Source organism: Corythoichthys intestinalis, chromosome 7 (genome assembly GCF_030265065.1).
Source record: "Corythoichthys intestinalis isolate RoL2023-P3 chromosome 7, ASM3026506v1, whole genome shotgun sequence".
NCBI lineage: Eukaryota > Metazoa > Chordata > Actinopteri > Syngnathiformes > Syngnathidae > Corythoichthys > Corythoichthys intestinalis.
The window spans coordinates 29,904,294-29,921,829 of NC_080401.1; the positions used below are offsets into that span (position 1 = coordinate 29,904,294).

Consider the following 17,536-nt stretch of genomic DNA (forward strand, 5'->3'; position numbering starts at 1 on the left):
CCAGATGCAGCCGTCAAAAGAGCCATATCTGGCTCGCGAGCCATAGGTTCCTGACCCCTGCCCTAGAGGGTCTGTGTTTCTCTTCGTACAGAGATTCTTGTGGGCTGGGCTGAGTCAAAGTCCAGGGCTGCTTTTTAGTCCCAGTCCGCCCCTGTACCAATAGAATATAAAATTGGTATTTTCCCTTCTGCTGACTGGCTACCTGCTTCAACAAGCCTTGAGTTTTTTTTCCCCATACACTAAATGTATATAGAATGTAACAACATTTACAAGCAGTACGGCAATGACCCAACCTTTACATAACATAATCGATGGAACACAAAAGCATTCACTGAGTTAAAGCTTGCTCGCTGTTGGGTGATTACAGCCAAAAATCTATTGCTTAGAGTGCTTGTTGTTGAGACAGACGGGTAACAGTTTGGGAAAATTGGTTCTCATTCTTGCCTCACCACAGTCGCAGGTTCTGTGAGGTAGGAATTAAAATAGTCATTGACCTCTTTGTGTGGGGTAGAATTATTCCCTGCTCGCCTTCAATTTTGAAAGTGCAGGTTGTTCAACGTAATTCAAAATCCTGCACAAATTAGTCTTTCTACTACTCTACGAGCTCTAACAAATTATGAAAGTGAAACATTAAGACATAAAAGATATGATAAAAGGTGATGGAGTAGTATCATTCAGCTTACTGGATCTGTCACCCCATAAACAAAGCAAAACACATAAATAGCAAGTAGTTGTTATCTAAATCTAAACGTCATTGGGTGTAGTAAAATCAACAAATCAACTTGTTAATACAGCCCCTATTGTATACCACATAAAGTAGAAAGTGAGGAAGAAAGCATGAGATAACTTGTGGTAGCGCAAATATGATTGGCAATTGTACAATATAAAGCTGTAAGGATGCCGTCTGCTTGGTGTGTGTGTGTGTGTGTGTGTGTGTGTGTGCGTGTGCGTGTGCGTGTGCGTGTGCGTGTGCGTGTGCGTGTGCGCGTGTGCGTGTGCGTGTGTGTGTGTGTGTGTGTGTGTTAATGTCTGCAGGAAGAACACTCACCTGGATGGTAGTTCATTTAAAAGAAATAATGCACCTATCACCTTTGCTGCCGTGAATTTGTTCGACTTCAGTGCAGGCAGAGTGAATTCAGTTCCTACTGAGTGGCTGTGAATGTGAGCTTTCATGGTTTCCCTGCGACTGAATGGCGACTAGTTCAGTATGGTCTTTCTTTTGTCCGATATCAGCTGGGAGAGGCTCCAGCACCCTGCAATCTTGAATACAATAGGCAGTGTTGAAAATTTATGGCTGGAAAACTGTGCCTGTCTTTTACCAAACCCAGTGGGAAAAGAATAGAAGAACTAAGCAAAACAGATGAAGAAGAAACAGAATGTAGGTTTTTAAACAAATGATTGATTGAAGGAAATGTGTGATCATAGTTTGAGGTATATTTAGGGTTTGAAATATTAGTCTGGGCAATGATGAACATTTTATAGGTGTCTACAATCATACGCAGAGTTTAACACTGAGAGTCTGTGAGAGGCTGTGGAGTCGCTGCCTAGGTGTGAAGTGGGGGTTTCACTCTGGATAGCTGGAATTAGCGTCTTGAAAAATTGCAAATCCAGGGTTCCCTTTGCTTTGTCAAACATGGAGGAACACAGAGATGGTCAGTCGCCGTGTTCTACAATATGATTGACATGGCAGCACTGAATGCATACGTGTTGTATGAGGCATGCAACGGAAGGCAAGAGAAACTGGTGGACTTCTTGGTGGATCTTGCACAGGAATTGGCTCACTCTGGCGCAAAGAAGGCGCAGAAGGAGAAATTGCTTCGGCAACAACCTCCAACACCTAGCTTCGGGAAAAGGGCGAAGTGTCATATGTCACCACATAAAAAATGTTTTTTTTTTTTTTTTTATTACACCGTCCATTGTACTGTTGGCAAACTTCAGCTTTTGGAATATGTAAAAAGGTTGTCCGCCCGATTGCCTCCCTGAGCTATCCACTATACGACAAAGCCAAGGCAGCCCTGCCCGGCAAACACTCAAGATGCTGATTGGAGCAATCCAGCCCTGTGGTTTTATGAGTGTGATAGCCCCCCCGTGTCTGAAAATGTCATTGCATGTAATTTACTTTCCAATAAATGAATTCAAAACTAAGACTGCTGGTAAAATGTTGTCTATAAAAGATGTAAAGCAATAAAACAAACAACAAAAAGGAATGAAATGAACAAAAATAAATAAATAAATAATGGGTCAAAATTGTATTTTTGAACAGATCATGTGACTAGCACCTTAGAGACGGTCATTTGCTTTGTTTAGCCAAAACCAGCTGAAGACAGAAACAAGATGGATATACATAATTTTTTTCAAACATAAGCTTTCAAAAGCGACAACAACTACTGAGCGAGAACCAGGGATTGAAGATATGGACCATGAAACGCTAGAGAGCACCACCAAAATGGTGAGCGGGGTTTCAGTTTGTCCCACTAAAGACCCAAATTGTACAACAGAGTCACAACCGGACGTACCATATTCAATTGTCGACATCCTTGGCCAAAAGCATACGTAGCTGTCCTAAGCAGCCTGATTTAGAATTCCCCAAAAAATGATGGGAAAAAAAAAAAAAAAAAAACTTTTTAATATATGATTAGAAATATTCCTTGCTGGAATATTCAGTCAAAAAGGATGCCGTCTCCTGTTTTGCCTGCCGCCATTTTCAAACTCACGACGGTGAGGATTCATTTCGCAAACGTGTGAGTGACTGCAAAACTTGGCATCGATTTGAATATCTCCACGGAACGCAAAAATTGGAGTTTACCTCTCCACAGAAATATGTGCGCGCTCACACACGCACGCACGCACACCCACACACACACATAGCTGGGATACCTGTATTCACGAGCATTGGCTAAGCTAATGATGGAGCACATAACTTGAAGTTAATTTTATTGCTGACACCGCATTTCGGGGTCATCAACATGTTTTGCCCCCTGCCACAAAAGTCAAATCCTGGCTATGTCTACAATTCATAATTTAAAGATGATAGGCAAAAACTAAAATCATTCTTTAAAAAAAACAGATGTAAGCATTGTCTGAATCTTAACATGTAAATGGTGACATTATTCACTATTGTTTAAAAATCTCACTGTTTGTGTCAGCAAAATCCAAATATTTTAATGCATTATTTCTTCAAACACCATAGATCCTTACGTAAATCATATATAATATATAATAAACTACATCTTGACAGCATTGAGGGCAGCAGAGGAAGACAATACAAGCACAGGTCCCTCCAGAAGATCCACCTGCTAAATATAGACTTCAGAGACTTGAGGGAAGAAAGCACGATAGCAGGCAGGAAAGCTAGGGGGGTTGTATGGCAAGAGGCAACAAGATGGGAGGAAGAACCACAAGGGAAGACAAGAAGTGTGAAAATGCGAATGAAGTAAAACTTGTGCTGGGATAATCTGATGTATGGTATTTAAAAAATTAAGTTACCTATGTGATTAAAGATATATTGTCAAATTGGTCTGTAATGACCTTAGTATAAATGATTTAAGCTGCTCTAAGTTTGCACAGATGAATGTTTTGTTAAAATGCGTGCAAGTCTAGAGCTGCAGTGCTTTCTTATTTTACCATCCTACCAGATAGTGGCTGCTGACTGCTTCTCAATAATAGATCATCCCTTTGCCTCACTTTTCATGCTTGCCTTCAGAGTGTTACGTATGGGACAAACACGGTGAAGCAGTGACATGGAAAGAGAGAGAGAGACTACAACAAGCTTCCTCTTCTCCAGTAATGATGCCCCAACAGAAAAATACTTTACACTGGTACACCACGGTCAGAAACAAGGGTGTTAATTATTTATCTGGGGAGTTGCTAGAGGAGCAGTGTGATAGTCTGGCCAAGACTCACTTTTTATGACAAAATGCAAGCGCTTCCTTCTCCTCCTGCATTGATTTTTATTCCCTTTGGTCTTTCACTGAGTTTTGCTGCCTCTGATGAGGTCATGCACAACGCTCCATGTTGCGCCCCCTCAAAACTTGCCTGATGGGGCTTTGTTTTACACTGTCAGTCTTTAGGAGTAAAGTGTATGCTCGCACTTTAAATACTTCACAGAGAAAGCAAGACAATCTCATACAGAGGACTAGAAATGGGTGAGTTAAACAGTCCTACACAGCAAATATTTGGTTCACATGAGAACCAGGATTTGTCACAGAACCTTAATTTAGCAAAACCCAAAATGATGCGACATTTGTGGAAGCGAGAGAATGGGTAGGGGTGGAACCCCCACACTGCAAATTTGTAACGTCTTAATCAGATTATTTTTCTTAAATGAAAATCATTTATCATCATATACATTTTTCCCATCTTGTTTTGAGTGTTAAGGGCCAACAAATTCATGCATCAAATTGTTCCATTTACCGTAATTTTCTGAATATAAACCTCCACTAGTTTCCCTCATTTTGAATCCTGCGGTTTATAATCCAGTGCGGCTTTTACTTGATTTATTTTAGTTAATAGGTAACACTATATTTGACAGCGGGATCATAAGACTGTAGTAAGACCATCATAAATATGATATGACACTGTCATGAGCATTAACCCCTTCAGACCTGAGCATGCTGCTGAAGAACATGACGCGTTCGCGTCTCTAAATCAATAAATACACGGAATTTAGTTGCTATTCCCATTTCGGGGAAATGATTGGAAGAAACTAACTTCATGTGGTTTAGCATGCCCTCTTTGCTATTTTTGGCTCTTTGACAATGGCTGAGACAAAACGCAACTTAAGCAAAAACTTAAGTGCATATTTCTCATTAAAAACAATGTAAAATTAACATTAAAAATAACCAATAAAAGTACGAAATATCCTCGACCAAAAAAATGCACTTTGTTTTGGTATTTGAGTAGAATAAAAATCAGCAAAGATTTTTTTTTTTGCCCAGCAGAAAAAATGTGGGTCTGCAGGGATTAATGAATGCTTATGACTAGGGTTGTTCCGATCATATTTTTTTGCTCCCGATCCGATCCCGATCGTTTTCGTTTGTGTATCTGCCGATCCCGATATTTCCCAATCCGATTGCTTTTTTTTTTGCTCCCGATTCAATTCCAATCATTCCCGATAATTTTTCCCGATCATATACATTTTGGCAATGCATTAAGACAAAAAAATTAATAAAACCCGGACGAATAAATACATTCAAAATACAGTACATAAGTACTGTATTTGTTTATTATGACAATAAATCCTCAAGATGGCATTTACATTATTAACATTCTTTCTGTGAGAGGGATCCACGGATAGAAAGACTTATGACTTAATTATATATAAGTATAATTAATAAGTATATTGTGACTAAATATTGCAATCTAGTGTATTTGTTGAGCTTTCAGTAAATGATACTGTAGCCATGGCCAAATGCATGATGGGAAGTGGAACCATGACTGTGCGTAGTGCTACCAATTCATATATCTTCTCTGCGTTGGCAAATAACATAAGGTGTTAAGAAAAAGATCAAGTGCTACCTTGCTTCCCCACATTGCTTCCCATAATATTTCTAATCGTAGGGTGAGGGATTGTAAGGCTTTAGCCAATTAAAAAAAGGCTCCAAAGGCTGCCAAATTTCACTCTACTCATTTTACGCTGCCTTTTATCTCTCTATACAAGTAAAATGGCGCCATTACAGATTGAGCGCGACAATGCGTGAGTGGGTCGTGCATAGCATGCATTAATTGCGTTAAATATTTTAACGTGATACATTTTTTAAAAATTAATTTCTGCCGTTATTGGGATAAATTTGACAACCCTACCTTAAGACTAAACTAAAGACTCTGGGTGAGTAACATATTATGTCTGTAACGTTAAATACAATTAGAAAACGATTTAATTTTAAAAAAAAAAATATATATATATATATATATTTAAAAAAGGCATGGCCGATATTTTTTTGCCGATTCCGATACTTTGAAAATGACGTGATCGGACCCGATCGAACATCTCTATTTATGAGAGATGTCATTAAGTGTCATTCAGCAAATTTTGTTTCTTTCGCACCCAATGAAAAGGCTTTATTCCATTAGTGTTAAAGGTTGTATGTTTGTTCGCATAGCTCATCTTTACCTGAAGAGATGAGGAATTGGTCAGCTCAGTAAAAGGTTCACTCATTCTTGAAATGAGGAAATATAGCAGGCCTAGCCGTAAAATGACATGAATTTGGCCAGGCAGCGCTGCACAGTTAATATCGTATTGCTTTTTGTTCCTTTATTTTGTTTTTTGATTTGTCATTGCGCTTACTGATTTGTCGATGTGTGTTCTGATCTACCGTTGTGATTTTTGATTTGTTGTTTTTTTGTTGTTGTTGTGTTTTCTCATCTGTCGTTGTGTTTTGCACTTCATGGGCACCTTAGTTATAGTTTGAAAATCATACAGTAGCTGTTTATTATTATTGTTTGCTAGACATTAATAATGAATAAAATCTTTAAAATGACAGTTGTCTCCTTTTATTATGTAACAGTGCATTTTAATAGTATGCTTCCAAAAGATGACATCAACATACTTTCACACTTGCCGAACATATTTTAATGACACTGAACATCACACATGAAGTATAATACAGCCACACACATCCACCCCCCTCCCCAATAATATACATGCTTGCCTTTCCACCCATGAAAGTACAGTTTTTTTTATAAATTACAGCAGATGCTTTGACTGAATTATCAGTTACACTTAAAACTGTATTGTAGGGTTAACATGAAGACAGACTGTCTGTTTTCTTTTTAACTAGAAATCAAGTGTCAGCGCATCCTTGATAGTTTGACAGCTTACAATAAATAGCACACACGGAATAAATAATTGAGAGGATAAAACACTTCCAGAGCGCATGTTAATTCATGCTGGCATTTTCTTAAAACACTGTGAAATAAAACACTTCAAAACGAAGACAGTCCATTATTGGCTTTCAGCATAAAACAGCAGGCTGATGTGAAGGATTCTGGACCAGTTGCTGTAATTTCATTTATTTAGACCCTGGAGCCTCTGGTGCTCATGACATCAGTGGGCATTCATGCACTCGATCCCTCTAGTGAGCTATCAAGCTTACTTGAGGTGAGGAGGCAGTCATCAACAGGCCCTACAGTGTATCCACCTAACAAGTTTTAGGGGACGTACAAGAGCCCTCTTTGACCTTGTGATCTGACTACCTGATTGAATGACATCAATTGGACTTTACTGCCACTGTTTATCTTGACTCTGAACTGTTGGGAGTTCTGCCATTTGAAAAATATTATGCATATACATCTGATTTAGTGAGTATCAGCAACTTTATGCACCCGATAATCTCTGACTGGCATCAAGTGACTAATTTAGGCAATTATGTTGAGTGCAGATATGCCTGTGGGCTGTATCAGTTTTACAAGTACTGTACGACTGTTTGACTATATTGCCTTTGGAAGATTAAATTGCAGACCATCATATTAACTCCAGAGCAAAGGGCAGTTGCAAGCCCCAGAGCATTCATCATTATCTATTTTGTGAAGTTGGGTGACTATGCATCATCATGCTTGGAGATTGCTTGTGGCGTCCCTCAGGGTTCAGTGTTAGGTCCAAAACTGTTTATTCTTTACATAAATGACATATACAAAGTTTCAAGCAAACTAAAATTAGTTTTTTTTTTTTGCAGATAACACAAGTATCTTTGTCACGCCCCGGGCTAGGCAAGTGTCTGTCATTCAATTAGGATCAGCACCTGACGGGTGGAGCGTTGGCAGCTGTCTGCAATCATCATTAACAGCCTACATAAGCCAGCCAGAGCTCCACCACGTCGCTGGATCGCCTCTTTCAGTTCACTGTTAGTGCCCGCTCACGTTTTGAATATTTCTATGTGGACTCAACTGATCATCGACTTATTTGCTTTGTTCCAGGATCTTGCCTACGCCTCTTGTTATTGGTACCTTTGCCCGGAATCTTCACGCCAGACTCCACAGCCCTGTGAACAATAAACTGCTGCTACAATAAACTCAGATCCTCGTTATCTCTCGTGCCTGTTTTGAGGGTTCTCAGCCCACGATCATAACAATCTTTTGCTCTTGGGGGGACTTACATGAACTCCTGGGGAGGGTTTCTGATGAGATTTGTAAACTGAAAGCATGGTTTGATAGAAACAAATTATCATTGAACTTAAGTAAAACTAAATTTATGTTATTTAGCAGCCACAATAAATCTAGTCTAGTACAGATACAGATAGATGGGGTGAATATTGAAAGGGTCCATGAAAATAAGTTTCTTGGCGTTGTAATTGATGACAAGGTTAACTGGAAAGCTCATGTAAAACATATACAAAGTAAATTAGCAAGAAGCATTTCAGTTCTGAATAAAGCAAAACACATTCTTGATAATAAATCACTCCACATTCTTTACTGCTCTGGGGTAATACTTATAAATGTACAATAAATTCACTATCCATTTTGCAAAAAAGAGCCATACAAATAATACATAATGCTGGTTATAGGGATCATACTAATATATTATTTTTAAAATCCAGAACTTTAAAACTCACGGACTTGGTTCATTTTCAAACAGCTCAGCTCATGTATGAGGTCATCCACATGTTACTTCCTGGCAATATACAGAAGTTGTTTTCTAACAGAGAAGGTCATTACAGTTTGAGAGGGGAGCTTCACTTACAGCATCAGAGAGTGCGGACTACATTAAAAAGCTTTTGTGTTTCTGTTCGTGGAGTAAAGCAGTGGAATAAGTTAGATGAGGGGCTCAAGCAATGTCCAAGCATGACCCAGTTTAGGAAGTGGTACAAACACATGGTTTTCACAGGGTATAGGGAAGAGGAAGGGTTATAATATAGGGGGTTTTCACATATCTGTTATTGGCTGGTACTTTTTATTTCATTTTATTTTTATTTTGTCTTGCATCTTATGTATATGGTTGCATTATTTCTTTGTTGATATGAGGCCTAATTAAATAGGGCGGACTGATATTATTGAGGAATAGAAAAGGGGGGTAGGTTTTAATAAGCAAATGCTTCATCCTACTCCTTTTTGGACACAATGAATAAATTCTAATATTTATTATTATTACTATTATTGTCTTAAATATTGTTGCTGTTATCTCAAGTATTATAATTGGTATGTCTAATTTTTTTGTTTTGTTTTTGTTTGTTTATTACTTTTATTTTATCATGTCCAAAATAAAGCATTCTCATTCTCATCTAGTTTTGCATTAAGAGGTAGTTTTTGAGTTCCTATATATTTCGGGTCAAACGTGCTGTTATACAACAGCAAAAGTAACAACAACATCTTCAAATGTCAATCATCAATCCGCAAAAATTTCTGGAAATCAGGCATTAAAACTTAAAATGTTATTTTCCAAAAATAACATTTAAGTACAATATGTGCTGGGTTGGGTTTACACTAAAATTTAAGGTGCATGACCAAGGGCGTAGGTTTGCATAGGGACGGTACGGACAAAAAAAAAAACTTTACAGGAGGCTGAAATTGTCCCCAACAGCTTTTAAGCAATCTTATTTGCATTATATCATGGCATCAGTTGTATAGGTCATTTAGACTGTCTTTCCATATGTTGTATGGATAGAGTTGACCCTACTATTATTAAATGAATTATTCTTATGTTCAGATTTATATTTACCTCTTTTTCTTGCTGAATGTACCAGTCCATTCCCCCCCCATCAAACGCACGTTTGATTAGCTGATGACTAGACCCTCTTGTTACTCTCCCTCCCAACACAAATGCACACACCCAACCCAACCTTGACGGAAATACGTGCCGCCTCCTCCTCCCACTTTGAGGAGGAGGGATATTAGGAGTGATTTTCGGCTACCAGCAGCAGCAGCAGCAGCCACTGTTAAGTAATGTAAACGGACGTCAATATTGTGGATGGTGGCAAACACGCCCCTTAATTTTGCTACTGACAGTCCGATTTGCATCAGATTAGCATAGCATAGCAATTAAACTGTGAATTTGTTAATCTGCGAAACTCAAGTACACTGCAAAAATACACTTCCTCAAAACGAGTTAAATTCCCTTGTTTTCAGTAAAAATCTACGAGAAATAAATGATTATCTGCCAGTGCTTCAAGTAAATTTGACTCAGATTTCATGAAATAAGAAAAATAGCTATCTGATTCATGGTCTAATTATAAATTTGCAGTGTCTTTTCGATTGTTATGGTTAATTGTACTGAATTGAAATGTAGTGAACTATCCTGGTAACTATAGATCCAGCAAAGCGTGAGCAAGACGCTAATTAGTAAAGGAGAGGTCCCAGGACACAGTCTGTGTTTCACAGGAAAGTGTTGATAGTCAAAAAAATACACATGCTGCTTCTTTTCTTATTGTAAACATCCTGGTTTAAGAGGAAAGAAAGCTAGAGCATCTTGTGACTTTACACTTTTGAAACCAAATACCTATTAGTGCAGTCATTAATTAATTAAAATGAATTCATTTGTTTTCTACATTATTTATTTAAAAACATTTTTATTTGCAGCTTATGCAGACACTATTTTGAGATAATCGTACATTAATCATAATCAAGATAAAAAGTTTAATCCTGACTGAGAATTGTTTTTCCATAATTGCACTTTAGAGATGAAAATCAGGGAAAAGCAGATGAAAGAGACAACCAATTGAGTTGTATTACTCTTGTGGTGAAGGACAATGTAGGCCAAGAAGTAGTTCCATGTATAGGTTAAGTAGTATCTCCCCCCGCACCCCCAAAAAACAACCACTGTAAATTTCCTTTATATGAAGCAATGGGGAATTACCCTATTTTGAAAAAGGACTTTCTCCCATGCAAATAATTTTAACTTTTTTCATTTTTACATAGGAAACGCATCAGCATATTCGTGTGAAATGTTGCCCTGACCCTGGTTCACCTAATCTGTTTGGTGTTATTAATGTCTTGTCCCAAGCAAAAAATGTATAATACGTGCAGGTTATGCTGTTGTAGCGTCCCTACCAATGTCGAGACCAAACCCACGCTCTTGTGCATGACATTTTCATTAAAATTTAATTGTAAGTTGTAAGAAAAAAAGCTGTTTCATTAATTTAATTATTAATATTGTTACTTTTTTTTTGTTATTCAGTTCACAAATCCTGGTATGAGTTGTTTGAACTTTTTTCTGCGAGTAATTCTGTAATATAGTACAGATGATTTAATATGGTTATGTACTTAGTCCATTGAATAAATTATATTTTGGCTTGCAGCTATCATTTTTGTAACTTTTAAATTTTTGACATTCATGAAAGCAGATCAACTATTGGCTTCAGTAAAACTGCGAAAATTAAAATGTCATTCAAAAATGTTGTTTTGTGCTATTTTAAGACTTGTGGAAAGAAAAGAAATATAAGGAGTTTTGGTAAAGCCCTAAAGTATCAATTCTGCCTTAAAGTCAAAGGCAAAAGACTTGTTTTGTGGGTGTTTAGGTGGATTGATGGAATCTGAAAATTTTCAAGCTGCATTATTAAAAGAGCAGGAATTACCAATTAAAGATCACATTTCCACTCCAACAAAACTCACCCACCATATTCCTGAGATATTCTGTTACTTCTATGAAAGCAAAAATATTGCCCTTGTTTTATGTCAACATCACTGTGACATACGTAGGTTCATTGAAAATTAATGTTTTAAAGAGAGAAAAACAAGCAAGTCACAATGCTCTACATAATTTTTGTGAGCTTATTGGTACCTTATTTCAAATTGTTAGTAAACCCTTGAACCAATGCAGGATTTGTTTCCTCAGAAGAGACGGACCACTGAAGTTCTCAGTCTATGTAACTTTCAAGAATCACTCAATATTTTCTAGAGTTGAGTGGAAAAATGGAGTGAGTCAAAAATTTGCAAAACATTATCACGCTCATAAAGAAATGACCAAAAGCTGCGAAGAACAGTGACTTCGTTTACATGGAAACTAAAATATTGATCCAATTAGGACTTGTGTGTTCATACATCACACTTTCGGTCGAAACAAATTATTTCGACATGCCCAGATTAACCAAATATACTGTAGTAGTAGTACAAGAAGAAGCCCTAACAAATTGTGCCAACAAAACAAACCAGATAAAACAACAAACTCCACCCATTTCTATTATAAATGTTGGTGTTATGTTGCATATTTTCCCCATTTTTCTACCACCAAGTTTTAAAATAATTTTAAGATCTTTTAATATCTCAAGCAAAGTATTTGTCTTGGAAGCAGACCTCAGGTTCAGTCTTGCGCCCACCATGTCTTTCGGTTGCTCTGCTTCTACTAGCTTCTGGGAATAACAAATGCGTATACTGAGACCGTATTTTCTGTGTGTTTTCAAGCCGAATGAATGGATTATAAACAGACATAAACCACCCATTTCGTTCAGAGTAAAAACTTGATCGGAATGGCCATGATGTGGTCAGAATATTTACAAAAGGGGTGTGTACATGAAGCATTTTTATTTCAATCACACTTTTCGGGCGCATTCACACTAGCGCTGTTTGGTCCTTTTTAAACAGACAGGAGTTGTTTTTCTCAGATTGTCTGCTTCGTTTTATAAATGTGAACATGTATCCGAACTGTAGTTCGGACCAAACAAACTCTGGTCCACTCAAAAATCGTGCAAGTGCACCCTGCTTCGATTGTGAATGCAAGCGGAGCAGGGTGTGCTTATGCTACATTACGTGCAGCGTCACAGCTCCCTCCATTCCCAGGAAGGAGGTATTTCCTCATCTAAATTTGACCAATCAATGAGTATGCCTTTTGTCCAAGTGATACGACTCAGAAAGTTCGGTTGTCACGGTGTGAATACTGAACCTTTTCAACAAGTCATTTTCAAGTGTTGTTGCGAGATACCTCTAAGTATCAGAATAAACGTATACATGTAAACGCAGTCAGTGGCACATGACAAAACCCAGATTTTCAGCAATGCACACACAAAACCTCTTTAAAACTAGTCACTTCACACTTTTTAACAGACAAAAAATGTCAAGTCTCCTTTGCAGTCACAAAGACGTTTGATGGGGTTAACAAGAAGATATTGCATTATGCTATGGGGCAGAGTCAGCTCCATGACCAACAAAGCCTACTCTGGACTGTTGGTGTCACAAAACTAACACACTACTCAGAAAAGTCCCATTGTTTAAAGTTTAAATGGATGAAGTATTAAAAAATATAATTAAAAATTTACTTGTAAGAGGAAAAACTGTTCTCCTAACCAAAATGCAAAGTAACAAACATATAAATATCCACAGACAATGTCTGTGGATATTTGATTAGGTATGGTGTGGAATAACTAGTCTCACCGTTTACATGGTGACGTTTCGAGAATACGACAAATTTCACGTGTGCATTTATTTGGTTCCGTCTCCATTCGAACGATGTCGCAATTCAGCGCGAAAACGATGTAGCATTCATGCCAGGCCCTAGGGGGCAGTGCAAATTTACAAGGCAACAGCCAATGATGTACTTCTTTAACACCAACAACCTCCTCAGACCGGAAGACAGCATACCCGCCCACGCCAAGCAATGGCATTTTTCTTTTGAGGCACAAAAATGCAAACATTAAACATACAGTGGTACCTCGACATACGATAGCTTCGACACACGATCTTTTCAGCATCCGACGTAAAATTTGACTTGCCATTTGTTTCTAAATCCGACGAAATGCTCAAAATACGACGATTTACGACAGCGCCGCAGTTTTTTTGTTTTGCCGGAAGACGGATGCACAGCGGATTTTCTTGCGAGAGAAGTCAACACTGTTTCCAAGAAGGTTGGTGCAAGTGGGGGAAAAAGGAAAAGGTGACGCTTACCATTAAAATGAAGATGAGAGAAAAATATGAGCATGGTGTGTGCATCAGTGAACTCGACAATACGACCGTAGGATGTTAAGGTGACAGTTATTATTGTGATAATATTGCCAAAGAAATCGCAAGCTTTGTCAGGTTTCTAACAATTTATTCCATCAACTTGTGCAACACAGCACGCCTACTGTCCACTACAGTTTACGCCAGCAACAAAACATTAAAAGAGGAAGTAAAATAGAACAGCACTCTCGATCTCACGTCACGTTTATCGTCACGTCAGCTACGCGGTGCGTTCAGGTACAGCAAAAAACGCCCGCCACATTAGAACCCGATTCGTTACATTGTTACAGGATTTATTAGTATTATTATTATTAGGGCTGTCAAAATTATCGCATCAACGGGCGGTAATAATTTTTTAAAATTAATCACGTAAAATATTTGACGCATTTAACGCATGCGCGGAACGACCCACTTACGCATTGCCGCGGACAAACTACACTGGCGCCGTTTTATGTATATTGAGAGCTAAGAGGCAGAGACAAGCGCGTGGAGTGGACATAGGCACTCATTGGAGCCGCGCTATTTATTGGTGTAAGCTTTGGCATCTCTTCCACAACAATTGTAACTATTGTGGCAAGCGATGAGGGGAAGGATGACAGAAGAGCGTTTTCTTAACACCCTGTTTTTATTGAACACAACGCAGAGAAGATATACCATTTGCAGCCACCACTGACAGTCATGGTTGCCCAACTTCCCATCATGCATTTTGGCAGTTGAGTCGCTACAGTACCATTTAGAGAAAGCACAACAAAAATAATATTCCTATCTCTCTCAAAAAAAAAAATGTTTACAAAAAGAAAAGCGCTCAATGCAAAGAGAACTGGCATTCCCAATAAAAATAGCAATGCAAAATCAGACACTGGTCAAACTCTATTCAAACATTTCGTTTAGCTCAACAAATACACTAGATGGCAATATTTAGTCACAATATACAAACTATCAAAATTACTGTAACTTTTACTCACATTTATCTTTTAAGAATTACAAGTCTTTCTTTCCGTGGATCCCTTTCACAGAAAGAATGTTGAAAATGTTAATGCTAACTTGTGGATTTATTGTTATAATAAACAAATACAGTATTTATGTACAGTATGTTGAATGTATACATCCGTCTTATCTTTTCATTGCAATAATAATTTACAGAAAATATGGCAAATTTTAGAGATGTTTTTCATTGCGATTAATTACGATTAATTAATTTTTATGCTGTGATTAACTTGATTAAAAATTTTAATCGTTTGACAGCCCTAATTATTATATTATCATTCCGATTTTTATTCTTTTTTTTGTTTGTTTGTTTCGCTATGTGTAATTGCCATTTGTAATAGTACAATCAGTATTTATTAAGGATTTAGTGTAGGTTTTCGTGCTGTGGAATGAACTGAAATATAATGTATTCTTATGGGAAAATCCTCCTCGACATACAACCATTTCGACTTACAAACAAGGTCCTGGAACGAATTACTTCAAATGTAGAGGTACCACTGTATTTATATAAAAAATATATATTATTAAAAACAGTAAATTAAAGCCGTAATAGCAGCACTGCGCACGCCCAAAGTGACATGTGCGAGTGCTGACGTTATCGGTGCGAGAGCTTTCCTTTTGCAAAGCAAGCCCCGCAATCGAATCCTTCCCCTTTGGAGCCCGGAATAAAAGGTTTGCGTCTTTGCCTTTTGTTGTCGCTGTCACCAGATAACGGCGAAGCCATTGCGCAACATAATTGCTGCGTCTTGGTGCCGCAGCGTCACCATGTAAACTGCCCCTTAGGCTAGGCTCTGACATACAGATGAGACGAGCAAAGTGACAGGACAAAGGGAGAGGCAGATTAGACATACACACAGAGTAATGGCGAACAGGTGGAAACAATCAGGGTGGGACGGCAATCAAGAAACACAGAGGAAGAGCAAGTTGCCAGAAATGAGGAGGAATTAAGGCAATTACAAAATAAAACAGGAAGAGACAACAAACTTAATTAGGCTTTCCAGAAGTGACAGTTGGAAGTTGAAAGAGTAATTGTCTTGTCTAACGTAATGGATTAGCATTTTGGTATTGTTTTCTGTAAATGGTTATGTTTGCATGAAGCTTTTATGAATAATCCTTTTAGAATCCGATTACTGGCAACAATCTGGGCACTCACTGCAATGTAGACACATTCCATCGTTTCTAGTACTTCAAATCCGTTATCTAAGTAGGGCAGGTGTTGCAAACCCTTTGGATGGAAGACGTGATCTTCTTGTGGGATTACTGATTGTAACAAGGAAAATGTAAAAAAAAATGTTTGTTGATACTCTGGACTTTAGTTTCATCAAAATGGGAAAGAAGCAATTTTTGAACAACACGAATCACAATCACAGTCATGAAAGAAATTTGTAGATAGGCAATAAACACCTCATATTATAATATGTACAGTCTCTTCAATATGAAGATGAAATTGTCACAGTCTCACTTAACCATGGGCTCTCCTGAACTCAAGTAGTAGTAGTGTTTTGAAATATTTTTTGTTTTTAACACAAGAACGACTTCATAGGTTTATTGGACACAATATATTTTCGAGAAATGTCTCCTTGCCCAATTTAGTGTGTCCATATGATGGCCACTCAAGGTGGGCCATCAGCCAAACTGTCCTTGAATCAAACTGTCAAGTTGGTAAAGGCTGCCTTCTTGATGGATGGGTAGAAATGGGCTTTCATGAACGTAGTCCATAAGGTCAGAGCAGATCAGGTCTTGTAAAGAGCAGATACTTGTCATTTTTTCACCACTTAAAGAGCATGCTGACCTTGCATTGGCTCTTGCAAATGTGCATTTAATCACTTCCGTGAGGCATTAAGTCGAAATCGATCTCGGCAGCTAAATAAAGGAGCTGCTTCTGAACAGTGATTGGTGAGGAGAGGGATGGGTTGTATACGCACGTGAAAAATTAGAGTACATCTGCCTTGCCTGAACACTTTAAAAACCAACCAATGTGAATGTTCGATTATACAGATTCAGTCGGAGACTGGTCATCGATATGATGCCTCATTGATTGAACACTTGTAAGGATTTTCTTCTGGTGTCCAGCTAGAGACACTCCGATCCTCTGGAGATCTCTGACAAAACACAGAATAAAATACATATAAGGCATAGCAGTGTCAGAGAAATACCTGATAAACATTAGAGAAGGATAAAAAAATTTGACCACAGGCTATCTTCTCTCTCTCTCTTTACATCAGCTTTGACATATACTGTATATTGTTCCATTTTCTGTATTGCTTATTCGTTTTAGGCCTGCAAGGCAGACTACATCCATCATTCCCATTTTGATCGCTCATCATCTGTAATTAGCCCAACCACTTCATCAGTTCTACAGTATCAAAGCAAAATGTACAGCGATGCGGTTACTTACGGCAGTGTGTGTGTGTGAGTGTGTGTTGTTTTCTTTTTTAAAATAGGATACTGTAAATAGAACATAAGACTAAACATTATATATAATTAGCACAGTAACCAAATGATAATGGGAGGGACTAGCGGACTGTTTGTCTTTAGGGTTGCCAGTTTTCTTTACATCTACATTGTAGACTACATACTGTTGTAAACACATGAATTTAATATCACTGAAAGGGAAAACCTTGTTAGGGGAGGAGGAAACCTATTATGAATTAAAATGATTGATATATTTCACATTTTTTAATTATTA

General features: G+C 37.9%; 1 protein-coding gene across 1 annotated transcript in view; it reads right to left on the reverse strand.

Moving 5' to 3' along the window:
• Positions 1 to 6,557: 6,557 nt before the first annotated feature.
• Positions 6,558 to 17,536, reverse strand: part of LOC130918369 (ephrin type-B receptor 1-like) — a 157,358-nt gene continuing 146,379 nt past the window's right edge. The window contains exon 20 of the mRNA XM_057840045.1: positions 6,558 to 16,949. Within this exon, the coding sequence (XP_057696028.1) occupies positions 16,838 to 16,949 (112 nt within the window). The 3' untranslated portion in view covers positions 6,558 to 16,837. The remainder of the gene's footprint in view (positions 16,950 to 17,536) is intronic.